This window comes from Coturnix japonica, chromosome 5 (genome assembly GCF_001577835.2).
Source record: "Coturnix japonica isolate 7356 chromosome 5, Coturnix japonica 2.1, whole genome shotgun sequence".
NCBI classification, from domain to species: Eukaryota; Metazoa; Chordata; class Aves; order Galliformes; family Phasianidae; genus Coturnix; species Coturnix japonica.
The window spans coordinates 6900751-6922719 of record NC_029520.1 but is presented as its reverse complement, the minus strand read 5'-3'; the positions used below and the strand labels follow the sequence as shown (position 1 = coordinate 6922719).

Here is a 21969-nt window from a genome sequence, read left to right as displayed (position 1 = left end):
AGTAATTTATCATGTTAGAAAGGAGATGATTCAAAGCTGAGTTTTTCCTTGGCCTATGCCTGCTTGAAGTCCTGATGAATTTGGCCTGCCTTTAAAATGGCTCTTGCCTTCAAAAGAGCAGGCGCTGCTACGGGATCTGTTGGAACTGAGTAGTCTGGAAGGAAGCGGGTAATTTTCAGGTACAGTGTTAGATTTGGAGAATTAGTTGAGGGATTATGCTTTTGTTGAACATAGAAACTACTTTGCCTTCAAGTGATAATGTATTTCATTTTTCAAGGCCGTGGTTTAAGTGTACTGTCTAACCTTGAGTAAGAGCATTCTCAATTTTACTAATGGTTGTTTGCATAGTGTGGCAACTGGAGTCTAACTTAGGTAGCAGCACCTGGTCTTATAGGGCATTCTTATAGGAATGGATACAAGTGCTGCCCTCATACTTCTACAGTAACGTTAGCCCAGTTTTTAACTCTGAACATAGAGTAAATTCTATTTCACATAGGAAGAAAGGAGCCTGTTGACGCTGAGCAGACTCTAGTTTGCCTTCACGTGACTGGAGGAGCCGGTAAGTCACGCTCCTGCCTGCAAAATCTTGCAAGCTTTGTCGTCCTGGATTATTTCACAATCTCACATTGCGTGCATACATACCTAGTGGTGGGGAAAAAAAAATAAAAAAATACATGTATGTCATTCCTCCTGTTTCCCCCTCCCCAAAAGATTATAAATCATGGGCTAACGCTGTCAGGAAGGCGGTGTCTTGCTTTCAGACCTAAAACACGAGGGTTGGGCCTTTTTTCCAGCACCTATAGGATGAAGAGACCCCGTGAACAATCACGCGTGGGTCTCTTGCCCCGGGAGAAGAGAAGCCCCTCAAGAGGCAGCGTTATAACTTAAAGAATTTTTAATGTGATTATAAAATTCCTGATAGGCCCTTTACGAAGCCGCAGCCCACCCTGGTTTGATTTGCGCTGCTATACGAGGATCCTATGCTAAGGAAGCTCCCTGCGCGGGGCGGGGCGGTGCAGGCGGCCATCTCCCACCTGGAGCCGCCCCGCCGTGCGGGAAGAGGAAGTGGGAGCTCGGGAGAAGCGGAAATCGCCGCCGCCGTCCGGCCGGGAAGCACCGCAGGATCCAGGGCAGCCGGCAGGGTAAGGGTGGGTGGAGGAGCCGGGCTCTGCGGTGGGAGAGCCCAGGGCCCTTGGCTGCCCGGTGGGTGAGGGTCCGTCGTTGGGACATGCGGCCCGCAGGGGTGGGGTGGGTGCTGCCGGTTCGGGCATCCCCTAAAAGGCCCCGCGGGGTTGTGCCCATAGACAACCCGCCCTGCTCCACCGGTGCCTGCGCGGCCCTGCCGATGGTCGCTGCTTGGAGGGTGCTGGGGGGCCCAGCTGCTCCCATTGCTTATTGCAGGGCGAAGGATGGAGCTGGCCCGATGGGTTCCGAACTTATTTCTAGCCTCGGTCTTCTGGGAACCTAATATTCTGGTTTTCCTTCAGTTATTTGCCCATGTGAGTCGCTGACTCACAGGCAGATCATGTTCGTCCACATCCTGCTTTGGAAGAGATGCTAGAGCAGCAGTGGGCTGCTGTGGAAACTGGGCCTGATCCCGCTGGCTCGCTGTCGGGCGAGGCTCCTGCTGTTTGTCGTGCAGGGATGGGCTGGGGGCTGGTGTTTGTGCGTGGCTTAGGACAAAACCTGGTGGTGCTGGGCTCAGTGAGGGTGTGTGTGTGAAGTCCTTTCTTCCTCGGCTACTGTCTGTGAGAATCTGAGGAGGTAGAGAAATCCTGACCTGAAGATCTAGCCCTTGTGCTACCAAGTGCAACTGAATTAGAAAAGATGAAAAGTGAAGTGAGTATTTGAGCTGTGCCCATGGGGAAAGAAGCTGTACTGGAGAAGGAGAGAAGCCCTGCACGTATGTACAGGACGCTTCAGGTCCCGACACTGAGGAACCAACTGTGTGTGTGGTGTGGCAGGGTGTGGTGGGAGGGACCTTGTGTTTGCACTGTGCTGTGGGTGAGATGAGTTCCATCCCTGAGAAGTGGTTCTGCTTTCCAGCTCCTTCTTGGAGAGAAATTTTATTGTAGTTAAGATCACATGAAGAGTGGGAGAAGCTGTGGAGAATGACAAAAACCCAATATTCTAAAGGTTCTCATTGTAAATACTTGATCTTATAAGGTTTCTAGATATTAGGGAGTTCATCCAATGGTATTAATTAGCTGCTGTAGGAATTTGGAGGTGGGAGACCTGAACAAGAGGAAGCGTACCTGCTGCTTTGTCAAGGTGTGCTCTATTCTCTCACACTCCTCCCAGAGCAATCTGTGGTTTGCTGTTGTTGATTTGGTTATTTCTCAGTCCCTTTTGTTCTTATTTCTGTCCTGGCATTTCTGATGTGCTCAGTAAAACTGGCCCACTGGTTCATTCTGTTAGACTGCAGAGCAAGCAGGGCTTTTGTTCTTGTAGTATAAACTGTACTGCAAATTGGAAGTTACATATTTAAAAGGGAATTTCCATTCTATCTTCTGAGTTACATTTGTGTGAAAGAAATAGTCCATGTTATTAAAGGTAAGTAGACGGGATGATGGAATGTTCAGGAGCTGTACTCAGGTGGCACAGGAATGAAGGAAAAAGTCTTTTCTCTGACTTATGGACCTGGAAAAGCTCAGAGGACAGAAAGCTTTTTGTTGTTGTCTTTGGTTGGCTCTTTAGAAATATATATATAAGTATATATTCTAAAGAACTATATATAGTTTTATATATATATATATATATATAAAAATAACTTTTTAAGAATAAGCTCTGTAAAATACAGCCACTTGTACCAGGCAAGTTGATCTACTCCGCTCCCTGATCATGTTAAGAAGTGTTAATTTAAAGTGTCCAACCTGATACGCTACTGGGTATAGTCTTTCAGAAAGACAGATACCCAGAGGGCTCTGGCTGTTGTTTCAGGTTGTTATCACTTGCCTTTTGCTTCCTATTATCATCACACCAGCACTCGCCCTCTGTTCCTCCTCAAGTCAGCCGGGACACCAAGTTTTGCACATTTCACAGGGGATTATCTGAGAAATGCAGCAACTTGCATTCCGTGTTGTTGCAGGCAAGTGGACCGGTGTCTAGATTGTATGCAAATTCTTGTAGTTGTTTGGATTTCTCGTAACTCATTGTACATCTGAGGCAGCAAGTGGAGCACGATATCGTAATCATCATTACGAATGGCTGGTGGAAAACAGCTATTGCTGTTTCTGTGCAATGGGAGTGTGACGGTGTTGCTTCTGGTGGTGTTGCAGATGTGGAAGGCTACCGCAGGCCACGCCATTGCTGTCACCCAGGATGATGGAGCAGATGACTGGGAGACAGATCCCGACTTTGTGGTACGGCTTTCAGATCTCATCAATTCACTGCAGCCATGTGATGTAACGTGCTGAAATTCTGCACTGGGGGGAGGGAGGGCTGGGTCTATCTAAGCAAGACAAACTGGTAGGAACATATTCCTGGAAGAGAATTAGGATTTACTGTGTGGGATGAACAAAGCCATCATGTCTTGCTTGGATGCTGCAAGGAATCCTACATGGAAGTGATTTAAATCAGCACTTGTGCATGAGGGTGATTTGAAGCAGCAGCTTCTTTGGGTAGAAAGTGCTTTCTGCAATGGGAAATGCACAGAGCTTGCAGAAGTAAAGGAGTGAAAGCAGAAGTAGTTGGCTTTCTGATGCTTGGATCTTGCCAATTTCTGGCAGGTTTTGCTGTGAATAACTGGTAACATCTTTGGGTTTATAACGCTTTTTGTGTGTCCTTTGCAGAATGACGTGAGCGAGAAAGAGCAGCGCTGGGGGGCTAAAACTGTGAAAGGATCCGGCCATCAAGAGCACATCAAGTAAAGCAGCTCTTTTTTAAATCTATTAATAGCCACAATCCCAGGCAACTCCTTAATCGTTTCATGCTCTCCTCATAATTAAAACAAGACTGTCTGTAGAAGACTGATCATTCGCCACATTGCTAGTTTTTCATCTACGTCAGCACCTTCAATTAAGATCAGAACTGTGATGTAAGAACTCTTAAATCTTGCTTTTTAACTGGCAGTGATATTGTGCCTGCTTCTTTGTGTCTGGGAAGTTTCTTTGTTATTTTTAGGCGCGAGAGCCAATACTGCCAGGGGTTTGTGTTGGGTGATCTGAGAAGATGCATTTGACACTTTAAGGGCAGATTTAGTCTCTTAGTTCTCAAGATTGGTTTAGAAAACTGCAACCAAATTGAAAAAGTTCTGGCAAATTAACAGATGGGCTTATGTNTCAAAGAATGAATGCAACACAAACCAAACAGTCCCTCTTCTGAATCCCGTTATGAAAAGTGCCTGTGACTGAAGAACAATTTATGATATGTGTGATTTAGGAAATACATGACTGTGGTCCTCGATTCTGTTTTCTGTTTCCTGGGTATCCAGCCCCATGTTTTAAAGCTGAGAATGAATGTCACGAGTGTGGCTGTGCTCTGCCTTGTGTGGAGAGCAGTGCTGACACCTGCTGGCTGAGTTGTGCTGGGGACACTTTAGTCTCAGGTGGGAAATGCTTTAAGATACAGATTGCCATCTGGGTTTGTCCTTCTTGTGCATAATCTGTGCTACTGCAGTTTAAGTTCCTGCATTGCAAGAGGACACCTGAAGAAGAAGAGGTGAATGTCTCCTCGCATCCTTATTTGGTGTTGCAGTTACATCCAAAATGCTTGTTTGGAATCAGAGTCCCGTTACCATAGGGACTGTATAAGAGATGTTCCCTATTCTGAAAAGTTGCCATGTAAGTAAAAAGCACTAGGAAGAATTTAAATTAGGACATAAGAAGATGCATTTGAGGCACGTTTGAATTCATGGCAATAGATTTAAAGATTTTTCAAATAGCAAAATACTCTTCTATGTGACAGTCTTAAAACTATTGCTTCTTTTCAGACAGTGTTCTATGCTGCTATAAATTCTGATTCTCAGAATATGAAGTGCTCTGTGAATTGAGAAATGGGAAGGGCTTCAAAAATATAAATTGTCTGACTTCTGTAGTAGCTACGTATTATTTATTTTGCATCTTCTTGAAATTATCTTCTGGACCTTTCTTTGTAAATCTTGCTGTCTAATTGTCTGTCTTTAAAGTATTCATCAGCTGAGAGAGAATGTGTTCCAAGAACACCAAACCATCAAAGAGAAGGAGCTTGAAACAGGACCAAAAGCTTCCCATGGCTACGGAGGGAAATTTGGCGTTGAACAAGATCGCATGGATAAAGTAAGTCTGCATCATCTCCTGGATCACCAGGATGACGATATAAGCCTTGCCTCACCTTGCCAGTGGTCAGCACAGCCACGTACATGAGTTAAACTGGTTGAAGGTGAAGGCTGTTGTTCCTGCTTTGCCAGTATCGTTGATCACGGTATAAGCTGTAAACAGCAGTGGCTGATTTTGAGGTCATCACCTTCATAGTGCTGTAACATGGCCACATGTGACTGCTACCAACCAAGGCTGGTAGAACATTGTGGTCTTTCTTATGTTAGTCAAGATTCTACTACAGAACAAGGTGAACTGAAGCATACAAAGTTCCAGGAACACCTATTTCAGGTAGCAAATTAGGAATCTGTGAATGATGAGGGAAAGTTCTTGGATATGCTGTACATCCACAAGTGTGAGTGTTGCATACCCTGTTGATAGAGCAAGTCTGTATTCTTGCATCATGGGTGGATTTGCTTGGAGTCAAGATTCAAGTTTCTAAATGTGTGTGTTTCTAAATTAAGAAAGAACTTCATGCATGAATGTATCTAGCATTGTTTGAATTTTAGTGGTGTTCTAGCTGCTGTATGCATGTTGAGATTGCCACAGAGTGAAGAGATGAGTGTGCTGCTTCTTTTAAATTAGAGGGTAGCTCTTTTGAACAGTGTTAAAGTGTGAACACTGACAAGTAATACAAGTGCCTTTGCCTTTGAAATAGGCACCAGTGAATCTGGGAAAGGAACCGATCACCAGATTCAATCCTGAGGCCTATTCTGCAACTGCAAACTGTTGTCAGCAGTTTATCCTTCTCCCATGTTGATGGGAAAAAAAGGAAAAGAAAAAAAAACAACAAAAGGAAGTACTGTTTCCCATAGGCTAAAATTAACCATCAGGAAAAACTTGATGGTTGTGTCCATATAAATGGTATTGGTGGGAGGCATTCATAATTTAGTTTTTAATAAATGAAGCTGTCTGACTTGCAGCTGTAGTTAGAAAACCTCATCACTGGGATGTTCCCATGGAGGGAAGGCTTTTTGCTGCTGTACAAAACCGTGACACAGTCCTAAAATGAAAAGCTATGTAACACCATATGCCAGGACTCCATCACTGATTTAAAAGATTGCAGAGTTTTGTACTTGGGAATAAAGTGCACAGTTTACTCTGAAATACAAACTTTGAAGAAAAATTTTGGTTTTTTCCCTAGTTTATTTACTTATTTCTTTTGGAAAAAAGGGATGTATTATGATGCTTTATATTTAATGAAATGCCCTTATGAATTCTCTTTTCTGGTGTTGTGTGACGAAAACATTGTTAGCCTTACCTACCTCAATTTGTCAGTGTAAAATCCTCTTTTTCTCTCTCTCTTTCTTCCCCCTCAAGTTACACGTGGATTTTAGACACGGTGGTTGTACACATGTGAGCAGCACACTGGGGTGTCAGATTTAAGTGGCAAAGTGCAGGTTGCTTTGGCTGGTGCTCAGCTTTGGCACTGGACGTGGAAGAGAGCACCTTCCTGTGGGATGTAGCACCCCCAAGGTGCACGGCTCCAGCACTGATCCCAGGAGCTAGGAGATCACCCAAGCTCTAGGTTAAGGTAACACTAGAAAGTGTTATCTGTGAGCAGGGGAGGATGCGCTTTCCAGTGTGTAATTACATATCCTCCTGCCCTACCTGAAGCCAGTGGCAGCATAACACGACTGCTCCTGCGGTCACTGCATTCAGCTTGTGTTCCAGCCACAGATGGAGGCAGTGGGCCTGGAATATGGCTGTTTTATCTGCAACTGATCCTTAATTTAAATTTTGGATGACACCATCGAGATTTTGCCTGTATCTTTCTTTTTTTTCATGGTTCATGGCCCGTGGTTTGAGGTAACAATGCAGAGTGTAAAACAGCATCCTTAAACTACAGTCATGGCTGTCAAACTCTTGGAACTTCCCTTGATTGTGCTGTGTAGGTAGCATAGTGACAGTCTCCTACAGGCTCCTCATTGACCAGTGATTTACAAGGACTGTGTAGCAGGAAGAGTTGCATGTTTGTTACCTCAGATCACCTGGTGCCACGTTTTCTCCTGCATACAGAACTGCACAGAACTGCTGCCTGTTTCTGAACTTTCCACTTTCTTTTAGTCAGCTGTTGGACACGAGTACCAGTCGAAGCTTTCTAAGCATTGCTCCCAAGTGGATTCCGTGAAAGGATTTGGAGGCAAATTTGGAGTTCAAACTGACAGAGTTGACCAGGTACGCAATTTCTATTGGTACTACAGCTGCTCACAGTAGTTGAGTATATGAGTCCGTATATACAGCTGAAAAACTGCAATGTCTGTTCTCCCTGTTGTGTTTGAAGTTTAGCAGTAAGCTATCATGGACTGTTAGGGAGATAAAGTTCTGCATAAAGCAAAACAAAAGCATGGGAAATAGCATGGGAATGGAGATGTTAACATATGACTGGCTTTTGGCTGGTCTGTACTCTTTTGGTGAGGGTGGAATCAATGTGACTGCTAGAGATGGAAGGCCTCAGGGAAGCTTTGTCTTGCATTGCAATGTGAACTACTGTGCAAGATCACTGGTATGTCATGCCAAGAGTGCATAACAGCCCTTGTGTAGAAGTGCTGCATTTCTATTGTATGGAACTTCTGTTGTTCTAAATTGCTGAGCCTGGCAAGACAACAGCATTTGGCTAGGGAATTTTTATTTTGGCAACGAATGACAAAAACAAGAGCATCTATTGATTGTGGCGTAATTGAATATGGCCTGTATATTTTAAGTGGGTTTTTATGTACCCAATCCAAAAGGTCAGAACAGTATGGAAGGACACAGGAACTTTCCTTGCTGTTTATTCACTGAAGCGCAAGCATTTTTTCTACAAACGTCTAATGCTTTCTTGTTGTGCATTTTAATTTCTCTTCCAGTCAGCTGTTGGGTTTGAATACCAGGGGAAGACTGAGAAACATGCCTCCCAAAAAGGTAAAGTGGTGAGGTGATTACCTCTGTAATACATGTTTTTAAAATTATTTGAATAGATGTTCATTCCTCTATTGTTTGTGAAGAACCTTGTTTAGCAAGGCCGAAGTATATCATTGTCAATCAATCAAATATTGGGAGATATAGAAGGGAGAGAAGATGAAAGAATGAGGTTTTAAGGTAATTTCATGAGTTTGTGAGGTTTTAATGAAAGAAAATAGTGCGTCATTGTGAGTCTTACTTCTCTTGTCGAAGCAAGGTTCTGGAACATTTTAAAGGAGCAATTGTTCTTCGCTTAAACCCTGGTTTAAGATGAAGTTTTGTAAACTACAGGGCTGACGCATTCCTTATTTTCTGTGTTTAATTTTAAACTTAATTTCCTGTACCAAAGAGTAATATTTCAGTGCTGAAAAGAACAGGCATCTTTCCCCCCTCCCCACCCCCCCCACCCCCCCCACCCTTTTATTTATAGAATATGCTGGTATTGGAAGCTTCTTCATTTCATTTCTCTTATACTTTCCTCTCAAATGCAGACTACTCGAGTGGTTTTGGCGGAAAATATGGAGTGCAAGCTGACAGAGTAGACAAGAGTGCAGTGGGGTTTGATTACCAGGGTAAAACTGAGAAGCATGAGTCACAAAAAGGTGAGCGTGAATTTGTATCCTGACACGGTAGGCATTCATGGCAGGCAGTGTTGTGAAGTTTGTTTTTTCCTCCATCCATTGTACTCATAGCCTGCTGAAAATTATCACTTGATACAGTTTATGTTGCGGAAAACTTCAGCCTCTCATGAAGAAGTCTAAAACAGTTTCTAACTTGTCTTAAGCGATGATCCTTTGACATTAGGTTGGAGGCAGGGCACATAGGTTTGTCGACAGATTTTTGCAACTTGGAAAGCTATGGGTTAAAGTACTGAGACTGTGAGCAGTTTAACCACAGCAGGGTGTTTCTAAAAGTATCAGCTATTGGTGTAATGAAACATTGTTCGGAGTCAGCAGTGTTTGGAACTAACACTGGGTCCCTAATCACATCTCTAGGCATATCTGATCCAAAAATCAAGTATTTTATTGAAACGATGATGTTTTTGTCATCTGTTTTTTGTTTGTCTCAAAGAAATATTTGCACTCTAGAAATACTGAGAAGAAGTAGGCGGTGTTTGTTTAAAAGCAGACAGGCTGTTGCTGATTGGTTCTTGTAGTTCACTTTTCCTATAATTGTCTTAAGAATTTTGTCAGTGAGTCCGGTAACAGAACTGCTACTATCACCTTATAGATGAAATACACTTGACACTTTATTTTCCATCTGAGAGAGTGTATTCTGAAGAATTTATGACTTTGAATGTCCTGAATCAAAATTAACAGGGGATGTCAGTACTTCTTTTAATATATAATTTAATGTTAGCTCAGCTGATTGTGACAGTTTTTCAAGGTAACATTATGTTGTTGAACACTTACAAACAAAACTCTTCACTCTTATCTCTAGATTATTCCAAGGGCTTTGGTGGTAAATATGGTGTTGACAAGGACAAAGTGGACAAAAGTGCTGTTGGCTTTGAATATCAAGGCAAAACGGAAAAACATGAATCACAGAAAGGTTTTTATTATCTTATTTAAAAATACCGGTTCAAAACAATCAGCCTTTCCAATCTAGGAAGACGTGATTTTTATTGTCGGTAGTATATGTGTGTTTGCCTTTTGTGTACGTAGATTTCTATTTCCTTTAGATGTAGAAGAAGGCATTGGAAACTGTCCCTGGGTGTCATGATCTGAATTCCAAAGGATCTTATATCCACTTGGGTATTATTGAACTAAGTGTCTAACTGTACAGATCTATGGTCTTCAGAGGCAGTGTCAAATCCTTCATTATTGATTTATCTGCATTATGCACATATGTGTGTGTATTTTATGGCTTTGGATAGAAAGTACATCAAATTCTTTAAGTTTCTGAATATTATTGAGTCTGTATGCTGTAATCTACACTGAATTTTTGGTGCGTCCTTGCACTGTGGTCCTAGAGTTACTGGATGGGTGTTGTTTGTTTTATCAGGGGGAAAATAATGAAAGCATCATTAGCAATAGGGCAACTTACCCAGTAGCATATCTGCCATTTTTTTCTGAGTACTGCTTGCAATCATAAACTGTATTAATGTTTTCTGAAACTTCACACATACAGATTATGTGAAGGGGTTTGGAGGCAAGTTTGGTGTGCAGACAGACAGACAAGACAAATGTGCACTTGGCTGGGATCACCAGGAGAAAGTGCAGCTGCATGAATCCCAGAAAGGTATATCAGTTCAAGATTCTTAGCCTCTCCTTTCATCTTCCCTGATATTCACTTTTCCCTGTGTGAACCCTCCTCCCCCGGTATCTTTAGCTACAGTCTTACAGCGCTAACACGAATCTCCTTTTTCTGTGTTTGAATTGTTGCTGTGTATTGGTTGTACTGGTGTCTGCAAAGCAGGTTAAACACATCTGCTTCTGAGTCCCTGACAATTCGGACTTAGTTAAGTTCTCACTGGAGAAGCCTTACGAGTCTGCAGGTAGCCTGGATTAATTTTTTTTTTACATTATGAGTTGATTTGTTCAAGTCACAAATTCACAATTTCTCTGTACTTTCCACGAGGGCTTTCCCAAATAATCTGCCTTTTTGGTTTGGTTTCCATGCAGAGGAAATCTAATATCTAATACTGTCCTCTCTCATTATTTGTGAGATATTTATTCTCATGAAAGGCTGGTGCCCAGATGAAAAGCTCCAGACCAACTGTTGCTTCCCCGCCTATAATTAGTCTTTAACTTAAAGAAATTAGATTCATTAAGCTAAAAGCTCTTTAATTAAAAGCGATTCTCAAAATATTATTCTGTTGGGTGTTCTAGATTTGTTGCTAGAGGATTATTACCGGAATCCCTGGCTTTCTGCCCTCGTTTTATGTCATTCATTAAAATGGCTGTTTTAAGGCAGCAGTAGAAAATGGTCATAACTCTTAGGTGAGAATTTCCTCCAGCTGCTGTGACAGCAGGAATATCGCTCCTTCCTTCAAACAGTGCTGTGCAGGGATATCTGATGGCTAGTGTCTGTGGACGCTATTTAAACACGTCTTTAAACAGTCAGATGTGTAGCGCTCAGGCGTTAACCATGGTAATGAAGGAAGCTCATTTCATCCTTAAATGCTAATCCTCTCGTATCTTGTTTTGTTTTGGTAAATATACTGTGTGTGTCTGTGTTCAGAATGTCGATCAAATGCAAGTGCATTATGCAGTATGTATGAAGAATGTTTAGAATTGCTGGTTTTTTGTGACTGCAGAATTGTGTTTCGATGTGTGATAAATTACATTGATCTCTTCCTAGTCTCAAGTGGAAACTTCTGAATTTATTTGTACAAAAGAGTATTGAGAATTTTTTAACCATTTTTTAACCATTTGAAATTATCAGTAATTGAGAAATATTGCAAAAAATGATCTATGAGTGTCTCTGACTAAACTTTTTTATTTTCCTCCCTTCATTTTAATGTGTTACCATGTGGCTTTTTCAGACTATAAGAGTGGTTTCGGAGGGAAATTTGGTGTACAGACAGAAAGGCAGGACCCATCTGCTGTGGGGTTTGATTACAAGGAGAAACTAGCCAAGCATGAATCTCAACAAGGCACCGTTTTCACTTGTTACTTTCTCAATAGTGCAGCCACTTCTCACACAGTCTTCAATAGTTCTCTTTGTAGATCGATGCTAGTAATGTGCAGGCACTTTCTTGCGCTTCTGTTTCTACATGATCTAGCAGTGTTCTTCCATTTTATTCTTAAAACGTGACACAAAACAAGCCTGTATTCAGAAACGGATATCCAGTGTTTAGTTAACAGCTCTAAAACATTATGCATTTAGTTAATGACTATACACACAGTGTGATAGCGACAATGTAATAATTAGTATGGTGTAAATGATATGCTTACCATATCTAAAGCCTAAATGTGAAATTTTGCTTGGATAAATCGGTAGAAAAATATTCTGATAAGGACCGTGCATGTAACCCTTAATGACCAATGGATTTTAGTAAGATTGTGTAATTGTAGTCTTTAAAACAAGAAGTAGGGGATGTTTGTGCTTCTTGGATGAGCAAATACTGTTATAATGCTCTCTTTATTCATTGTGAAATAGTTGGGGTACAAACCATGAATTCCTGGTTTTCCGTTATCTTAAAGTGAGAAGTCTGGATCAGGAAAATGTAAGTGTAGTATATTTATTCTGGCTGAAAATACATACAAAGCTGAAGAGAATGAGGTTGTTCATTCTGATAATCAATATTTTCCCGTGCTGTAGTGACACAAATTTGATCTTTGTCCAATGTGCTGTTAGCTGACCCCAAGTACTACGCTCAAATAGCTGGTTAGGAGTCCCCAGCAATTTTGGGGCTGACAGGAAGAGCAGTAGTTGTAATTTTATTTCAGGGATGTATAGGAAAGCCTGTCCATCTGCAGAGTCTGGTGCTTGTTCCTACAGACAGTTCCACAGCTCATTGCCACCAGAAAGAGGTGGTTTCTCAGCCGCACACTCTTGCTTCTTCTGCTGCACTGGCTCTGGTGCTTGTTGGTTGTTTCTATGAGTACAGTTCGCTAGAAACAGTGCAAAGCTACTCTTGTTAGTACTTGTTTCTTTTTATGCCGCTAGTCAATTAGCCGCTTCTGGAGCAGAACAAGTGCTGGAGTCAGCAATGGGTAAAAGTAAGAGTGTGCAGCTCACAGGTGGTACAGAGCAGCAGGGCCACCATGTTCTTTGGTGGCGAGTTGTCGTAGTTGTGCTGTCTGGTGGAACTGCCCCTCTCCATAGGGATAGCAGGAGTTATTACCAATAACGTGAATATTCATCAGTTGGATATCATAACCAAACTTCCAAACGTGAGATTTATTAAATTTTCCTGTTGTATGTAGAATTTAAGAAGGAATTAAAAAAAGCCACCTCTGTGGTCAACAAAGACTGGATGTCACTCTTTGAGCAAAGCAGAAGTGACTTAGGTTATATGATCACTGCAGAAGGCTAAAAGTTGGTGCTGTGAAAGGCTGTGTTACAGAAGTGATGCATTAGAAGGGCTCATCCCTTACTCCTTGCTTGATACCTTACCAATACTCAGCTTAAAGAATGCATGTGGCCCGCAGTCTCTCATCTGCTGGTGTACCTGAAGGCTCTTGTGGTCATGTATCCTTTCTGCATCAAAAAGCAAGTTGCATTTTCTTTGGCGGCTGTCACTTTGTCTTTGCATGCAGCTGAAATGGCTATTTGCATTTGAAATGGCTATTTGCATTTGGCAAAAGGGGGTGGGAAAACTCCCCACACTCACCTTTTTCTCCTGCTTTTTAGATTATTCAAAAGGATTTGGTGGGAAGTATGGTGTACAGAAAGATCGGATGGATAAGGTAAGTTGCTTAAAATAGCTCATGACTTAAATAGCCTGTAGGGATGAAAAGTAGCATGGTTAAATCTGTATTGTTCAGGTGGTTTATGCACATATGTATGCGTACATATATGTAGTGTGTGTGGTATGTGTATACGTAAATATGTGTAGATATATGAATTATGGAAAGCTGAAGCGTGAAAATGATTTTTCCTAAATTAAGCAAAATTTTAATGAAAGAATAAGAAGAGGTTGCAGTTGTCTGAAATGTCTTTGTGAACTTGTACCTTTTTAAACTTACTTTTTTTCTCTTTAACAATAGAATGCAGCAACTTTTGAAGATATTGAGAAACCAACCTCATCATATCAGAAAACGAAACCAGTAGAAGCTGGTAAGACATAGCACCCGTATCCTTCTTCTGGAGGTGATGATCTTCAGAAGTATGGGCTATTACTGCTGATGTAATTGTGATGAGCGAGGAGAGAACTGCTGTATTTGCAGATCTCTGTCAATTTCAGCTGGTGTCTGTCTTCTGTCAGAAGATGTTTTGTTTTATCTTTGAGTGTTTACTCAGTTGAAGAAGAGAAAATACTGAGTATCAGAGTGAAGACTGAATAGGGAAGCAGGGTGGAAGAGACTGTACCGTAAAGGAAGGGAAGGAATATTGTTGCAGAGATTTTTAAATAGATGTGTTGCACAAGAGGTTTGGGTTTGGAAGGAAAGGAGAGGAGGAGAGAGATAGAATGACTTTCCTAAATCAGCCTTGAGCTCCAAGAGAAGAAGCTACAGAAACATAGTTAATCCTCACAGAAATTTTACCATAAAGTCATTCTGTGCTACTGTTATAGAGAACTTTAAGCTACAACATGTTTTATTTTTAATGTTACAGTTGCTAATAAAACAAGTAGCATTAGAGCTAACTTTGAAAACCTCGCCAAGGAGAAAGAACAGGAAGACCGGAGGAAGGCAGAAGCTGAGAGAGCACAAAGAATGGCAAGGGAGAAACAAGAACAGGAAGAGGCCCGAAGGAAACTGGAGGTCAGTAGGACTTAAATCCTATTTGAGTAGCATGTCTATTGCATTTCAGTGTAAAGTTGGGCGAAAAACATCTTTTAAGTAAATATATTTTTCCCTTGTTACAGCTAGGCTTTAGAGGTGCGTGTGTGTTTCTGCCTGTGCTTTACCTGTTTGCCAAACCAATCATCTATTAATGTGCACTGTATACATATCAGACATCAAATGTGGTGATGGAATAATACTTAACTGTGTGTCATTTCTGTATCTAGCCCATTCCAAAAGAAGTATGCTAGTCTTGGATGCTAGTCTCTGTAGTCTGGCCTTGCTGTACTTCTGCCTTTCACTAGTACCACTTTCCACCGGGCATGAAGGAGTTTGTAAGGGAGAGACATGTGATCACCTAACTGTTGATAGTCTGATGATAGTGGTGCTGTTTCTTTGGAACCAGTATCAAAGATGAAGGCAATTCTCGCCCATTGTTATTTCACACTTGTGAGGTGAGGGGAGATAATGTTCCAGAGGTTAAATAAATCTTGGTTTGGGAATTCAGAAAATGACTTTTGGCATCAACATGCTTAAGGGGTTAATGGTTTGCATGTAAATCATATGCAAAGTAATTCCAGGGGATGGTTAGTCAGAAGGTATGTGTTATCTGCTTTATAGAATTTGTATGTTTTCTGATATTCTGCTGCTCAGTGCAAAGACTAGTCTTTTGTGTCTAGTTCCTTAGCTGTGTTTTGTGATGCCTGAAGTGCCTTAGCATCAGTAATACTGAGGGCTGGCTGTTTGCAGCTCTAACCTTTCATGAAAGCTGTGTTAGCAGCATTTGTCCAGAGCCACTGTGGCAGTTTCCCCCTTGGATACATGCTGCTATTCTGATTTCATGACCTCCTACTTAAAGGTATACATACTTACTGTCATGTCATGATCTGGGAAGCAGCTGTTAGTAGCTTTAGAATAGTCCTTCTTTTCTCCTTCACTTCTTGCTTCATAGAAATAGAAGACTAAGGACAGCACACAAAAAATTAGTGGTCTTTTAAACACTAGGTAAATGCTACCTAGCCATTCCCCTGTACTGAGTCTTAACAATGAACTTGTAGGCAGCACTGATACTCAACTAGCGTGCTCCAGCTAGAGCTAGTAGTGTCACAAGCAGGAATGACTACCAGTGGGATTGAGCGGATTTTGATGAAAAGTATGTACAACTCAGGAAGGTGCACAGCAAAAACTGTCATCCTCATCATCTTCAACATTCCCACTTCTTGTGTTGAGAAGACACTGCATAGTGAACAGTTCTTTGAGATCCTCCTCGCTTCTCTTCTCAGCTGCCTATTGGAGAATTCCGCCCATTCCTCCCAATTCTCATTCTCTCCTCTCCCTTCCTTTGGTTTCAAACTTTTCCTCAAAAGTAGCTATTGTTAAGAGTCAATGGATGCCACCCACCACAGAATTCAGTAATAAATTGTCTTGCATATGAAATTGTCTCAACATCCTTAGTGTGACACGTGAAATCCAGGACTGACTGTCAGCTGTTTTCTGGAATCTGTTCAGTCCTCAATTTAATAACAAGTGCGACAGTGATTGCTTTTTTTTGTCCCATTGCACAACTTGAGGCCATTCACTTTTGTCCTATTTCTAGTTACCTGGAAGAAGAGGTCAGCCACCACCTCACCACAACCTCCTTTCAGGTCATTGTAGAGAGTGATAAAGTCTCCCCTGAGCCTCATCTTCTCCAAACTGAACAATCCCAGTTCCTTCAGCCACTCCCTATCACAGTGTCAAAGGCTTTGCTGAAATCTAGGTAGATTTTGTCAACAGCCCTCATCCACTAGGTGGGTCGCCTGGTCTAAATGATAAGGTCTGTCCAGCAGAACCGGTTTTCATGAACCCACGCTGGCTGGGCCTGATTCTCTGGTTGTACCACATGTGCTCTGTGATCGCACTCAAGGTGGTCTGATTCAGAACCTTCCCTGGCACCAGGGTCTACTGACAAGCCTATAGTTCCCCAGGTCCTCCTTACAGCCCTTCTTATAGATGGGTGTCACACTGGTGTGACTCCAGTCATCTGGGACCTCTCTGGCTGACAAGGATCGCTGATGGTGGAACACAGCTTGGCAGTCCTGCCTACCAGCTCTCTCAGCATCCTCAGGCAGATCCCATCTGGCCCCAAGGACTAGTGACAGTCCAGATGCAGTAGTAGGTCTCTTACCTGTTTCCACCTTAACAGTGGGACGTTTATTCTGCACCTTACTCTAGGCTTCCAGGACAGGAGTCAGAAGACCTCGAGGATAACTGGTCTGACTATTGAAGATGACAGTGAGAACCTCAGCCTTTTGCTTATTCTCAGCAGTCACATTCTCCACTGCATTTCTTATACATGGAACTCTTCTGAACATCCGAACCCCCTCACTGTCAGTATATAGAATTTAATTTTGCATTAGCTATTCAATCTTTCCATTTGGCAGGCTTTTGGCATACCTGCAAGAGTTTACAGAATCATTTCTCATCAAGGACAATAAATCAGTAGTATAATTAGAACATGGGGGCTTCAAGTTCCCTATGTTTGCGCTAAAATGGTACATTAAACCCAATCAGCTAATGAACAGTATGAATGTATTGAGCACAGAAACCCTCCAGCTCCTGTGGAAATGTGCCAAAGAACATTGTGTACTCTGTTTTTGAATTCATGTATCCATACATTCTGTGCAGCTCTTGGTTCTACATTTTTTTTCCTCCTCTGCTTTGCAGTATTGCTGAGACTTTTTTTTATAACCATTTTAAACCCCGTGCAGGTCTAATGATGTAGTCAGTCCAGCTCTGCTCTGCTCCCTGCTCCAGTTTATTTCAGAATATGACATTTATCTCTGTTATTCAAGGATTGCTCCTTGTTCTTTCATCAAACAGTAACTGAGCTACACTGAAGCTTTTCTTTCTCTTTTTTTAAGGAGCAAGCTAAAGCCAAAAAACAAACTCCACCGCCATCTCCTACCATACAACCAGCTGAACCCAAGACACCCTCAAGTCCAGTGTACCAGGTTTGTTACCATCCCTCCTAGTTTTTGATCCAAAGTGTAGGAACCTCTTAACAAAATCCTGATCAACCTCAACAATTGTTTATTGCAGGATGCAGAGTCTGCCTACAAGAACTCTAGCACAACATACTCTGCTGCACATGAGCCAGAATCTGGCTACAAAACTACCGAGTCAGACTACCAAGAAGCAGTGAGTCAGCGAGAGGCAGAATATGAACCAGAGACAGTCTATGAAGTGGCAGGGGCAGGAGAGCATTACCAAGCAGGTAAAGTATTCGTATCTGATGTGAAACCTTTGATGAAGAAAACTCTATTCTTTGGGGAGTGACCCGATGGATAGTTGTGCTAGTATCACACGGTCCTCGTTTTCTGAAGTCTTTGTCTGCTGAGGCTTTGAAGATCCCCCACCAACAAACATCAGTTAGGAGATGAAGATAAAACTAATAAGCTGGTGGCACTAAAAGAATACAGGCCCTTTGAATTCCTGTTTTTTTCACCTCTTCTGGTTAGTAAAATTATATTTGCTCTGAAAATTCAGTACACATCGCTTCTTTAAACACACCCCCAAACATGCACGTGTAACAGTTTGTATTAAATACTCTTACATGCTGATCTTGTGCTCAGTTGTTGGTCTGTCACATTCTTAAGTGCTATAAAGCTAGTAATAATTTTTATTTTTTATACTGTATGAAATGCCTAGGTGAGAATGGTTCGTGTCAGGATTTAATTGTATGTAGTTTAGGAAAAAATAATCCATCTCAGAAGGTACATCAATTTGTTCCCTTCTTTCTGTGTGTCATTAGAATTAAAATGACAAGAGGAATACCACAGGAAAAAGCTCAGGATGATAGGTAGTATGCTTTATGCTTTTAATTATTCTTCTTTCTCTCTCCCTCAGAAGAAAATACTTACGACGAATATGAAAATGAACTTGGAATTACAGCCATAGCCCTTTACGATTATCAGGCTGGTAAGCACAGCTCTTGTTCATCTTGTGAAAACTCCTATTTTGGAAAGCTGAGTCAAGATCTTTTTCTTTTCCTACCCTTTTGTAGTCTCTTGTATCAGTGTATGAAGATATGAAGCATTAAGAACGTTTAATAAGAAAGAGGACATTTATTGATTTAACAGCAACATTGAGATGTTTCTGAAAACTGCCATCCACCGCTTCTAGAAATTACAGAGATTTAAAAAAAAATCTTTTTGACTAAGTGTTAACACTCATATTATAGCCTTGGTGTGAGTAGTTTAGATTTCCTCTAGTTAAATCTGGGGAGAGCTCAAGAAAGAGTGGTTTTCAGGGTGTTACGCAGCAATTGCTGCTCTGAGTTAGAAGTGTACCTAAAGTGAAGCAGGCGGGAGTCATCAGTGGCGTCAGCACTGTGGATGAGAAAGCAGCTGTCTGTGCTGCTTGTCTTTGCCCGGTTCCCTGTTTCACAGCCCTGATGGGAGGCAGGGTGTTGGGTGTTCTTGGCATCTTTAGTGGGCTGTAAATGAGAGTATAGTGAGACCGGTCCTGTGCGAACACTGAGCTTTCTTCTGCTCTCTCTCCAGCGGGTGATGATGAGATCTCCTTTGATCCAGATGACATCATCACGAACATAGAGATGATAGATGATGGCTGGTGGAGGGGCGTCTGCAAAGGCCGATACGGGTTGTTCCCAGCGAATTATGTGGAGCTGAGACAATAGAGACTGTTGTCTGCTGGTTATGCCTTAATTCCTCGGTCAATAAATCTGACTTAGTACACTACAAATCATGATGCTTTTCTGAGAATGGAGGGGTATATACATATTGCTTTTATATTTAATACTTTGCCGATTGCTTTTTAAAATGTTTATGCCACAGAAGTTGCTAATATATTGTAACTACTCTGTTCTTCACTAAGGCTCTTAAAATGATTTTCATGCATTTGGAAACATTCTCTGCCAAATTAGCGATTGTCATAAAAAGCCTTTCCGAGGACAATTAGCTGTCTGTCATAATATTGCATGTTTTACTCATAAGTGAGCAGATTTACCTAGTGTTTAAGTCTAGTTAGTCTTCCACTAAGTGTTTTCAGCTCGGAAAATCATGGCCGTGCAGGTTAGTTGCATTTCCACTAAGAAAATGGGGCGGGCAGGACTGGGAAGGGGCATAATTTCTTCCTTTTGTTTTCTCGATAGTATGTGGAAAAGTGAAGAGGATGCTTGAAAGTTACAGCTAATGGCAGTTAATTGAGTACTCTCCGATATTTACTGAATATTAATGTTATGAAGGAAACAGTCCGGTTACTTTTTCCTTCTCTTTTAAAGTGAAGTTTCTAGTATATTGCATTGTTTGTTTGTTTTTTCTCTCATCTCGCTCCCTCTCTTCATGTTATTTCAGAGGAGGACAGCAAAACACTCTAACGCTGACTGTCCTCAATTTATTTGCTTTCTGTTTCAATTCCTCTCCCCACTTTCACGGGAAAACTTGAAAGAATTACTGTACGAGTGTTGAGTTACTGAGTGAAATTCCTACTTGCCGAAAGGGAAACCAGCATCCAAATCTGTGTGACTGCATACAAGGGATAGTCTCATTTCTTTAAAGGGGAGGAAAAAAGGCAAGACGGAATCGCGGTCATTTTGTGTGCAGTGCATCCTTTGTTCATACAATGAAACGGGCGGGCCTGCTGTGCAGTAATAACATTTTACGTAACCGTATTTGAGTTGAAGATTATTAATATAAATAATTTGTTTTGAAACCCTTATAAATAATCTCAGTTTTTAAACCACGCAAGAGACGTCTGTACTTTTTGTATGCTCAGCAGAAACTGCCGGTAGCGTTTGACTAAACAATGGGTTTAAACCTGTTCTTTGCCAAAACTAAAACCAAACTTTCTGTCATTCTAGAAAGCTGATTTCTCTGCAGGTTTAGGGTCCCTACCAAAGATAGTAAACTGCATCTAGTAGTGCACATGTTACATGTATGTACCGTCTGTTTCCACCTTCTGATCAAGTGAGAAAAGCAGAACTGATACGGTAGCTAAGAAAGAACGCAAAGAGGTTTTTTAAACTGTAACTTTGGACCAATGGAATATAGGAGACCTGTATAAAATGGTAAAATATATAATGTATCTTGGAAGGCATTGTGTTGAACCGATTCTTGGATGGTTGGGACAATCCTTAATGAATGTCATGTGTGCATCATGATTATATATATATTTTTCCTTTCCATGGTCTCATTTCTCTGTTGTATTTGCATTACTAGGGTTGGGTTTTATATGCAATTTATTTTATCCAATTTTGCATAGAACACCACATAGGGGAGATATGATTTTTGTAAATTAAATCTTCAATAAACTTTTTGAACCATTTGCATGTAATATTTTTGTATTTTTAAGTCCCTTTGTTAGTCCGTTACAGGTAGTTCATCCCATCATCGATCTGCATCTGGGACCATCGGATGCTTCCTATGGAGAGCTGCTGCGTGGTGCTTGGTACTGTAGTGAAGGGCAGCTATGTTCTTCTAGGCTGCCACTGCCTTCCGGGTAATTCTTTTCCTCAGAAACACAGTAGCTTTGTCATTTATTTTTATTCCATAAAACCATGACACTCACAGCAGGGAGATGGGGGTTTTGTAGTCAGTAGAGAGATGAGGGTTTGCCTGCTTGGCTCTTCCAACCCGTCTCAAAGTATATGTAGGTAGCAACATTATGACTGCACTGTTACAACTATGAGATGTGATGCATTCAAGGCCTTGAGGCTTTAAGATCACTCTTTCTCATTGATTGTCATTGCCCAAGCTAGCTGAAATACTTCTGGTGAAACACACCTCAGACTGGCTGAATGAAAATCATTCAGATCATCAGAGCGGCTGGCGCAGCCCTCTTTCCCTTTAATTGATGTGAGGAGAAAACGAGCCCTGTTTATTTCTGCTAATGGCTGAGCCTTGAACCTATTTGTGCCTTAATGTGATGTGGTTGTCGCTTCTCATCCTGCTCAGGTTTTGAGTAATGGTAGGCAGCGGTGCACTGACTATTCATTGCTTATTCGATGATTTTACACTTCTCAGTTTCATTCTTCCAATTGTAATATAAGAATGTAGTAACAGCAGTCAAAAAAGTGTTTCTCTATATAAGTATTTTCTAGTTTCTTATAATTTTCTATTTCTGCAGTAATTGCTAATGATAACAAGAGAAGGGTGTAGTTTGAAAGGTGTTTATGTGAAAGGTGGGGAAACTCTTACAGAAGTGAGATACATTTATTGCCCAGTGTTCTCTGTGTGCTGTGCATCCTCCGTCCCTTCTGAATACTTCTCTCCCCATACTGGCTGTAGACTTTTAAGGAACCTCTGATACTTTTGATTATATCTAGTGGTACATTA

The 21969-nt window shown here is 41.4% G+C and overlaps 1 protein-coding gene across 4 annotated transcripts; it reads left to right on the top strand.

Moving 5' to 3' along the window:
* The first annotated feature begins 1009 nt into the window (after window positions 1-1009).
* CTTN (cortactin) lies at window positions 1010-20968 on the top strand. Of its 4 annotated transcripts, none has more exons than XM_015863693.1 (17): window positions 1010-1142; window positions 3279-3362; window positions 3792-3865; window positions 5126-5255; window positions 7362-7472; window positions 8144-8198; window positions 8729-8839; window positions 9678-9788; window positions 10368-10478; window positions 11725-11835; window positions 13539-13594; window positions 13895-13964; window positions 14463-14611; window positions 17536-17625; window positions 17714-17888; window positions 18521-18592; window positions 19177-20968. In XM_015863693.1, exons 2-17 carry the CDS (start codon window positions 3279-3281, stop codon window positions 19311-19313), a joined length of 1647 nt encoding a protein of 548 aa, XP_015719179.1. In that variant the 5' UTR covers window positions 1010-1142; the 3' UTR covers window positions 19314-20968. The 4 variants fall into 4 exon arrangements, with proteins under 4 accessions (XP_015719179.1, XP_015719181.1, XP_015719180.1 ...); XM_015863696.1 differs by having other exon boundaries at window positions 1106-1207; XM_015863695.1 differs by lacking the exon at window positions 9678-9788.
* The last annotated feature ends 1001 nt before the right edge of the window (window positions 20969-21969 follow it).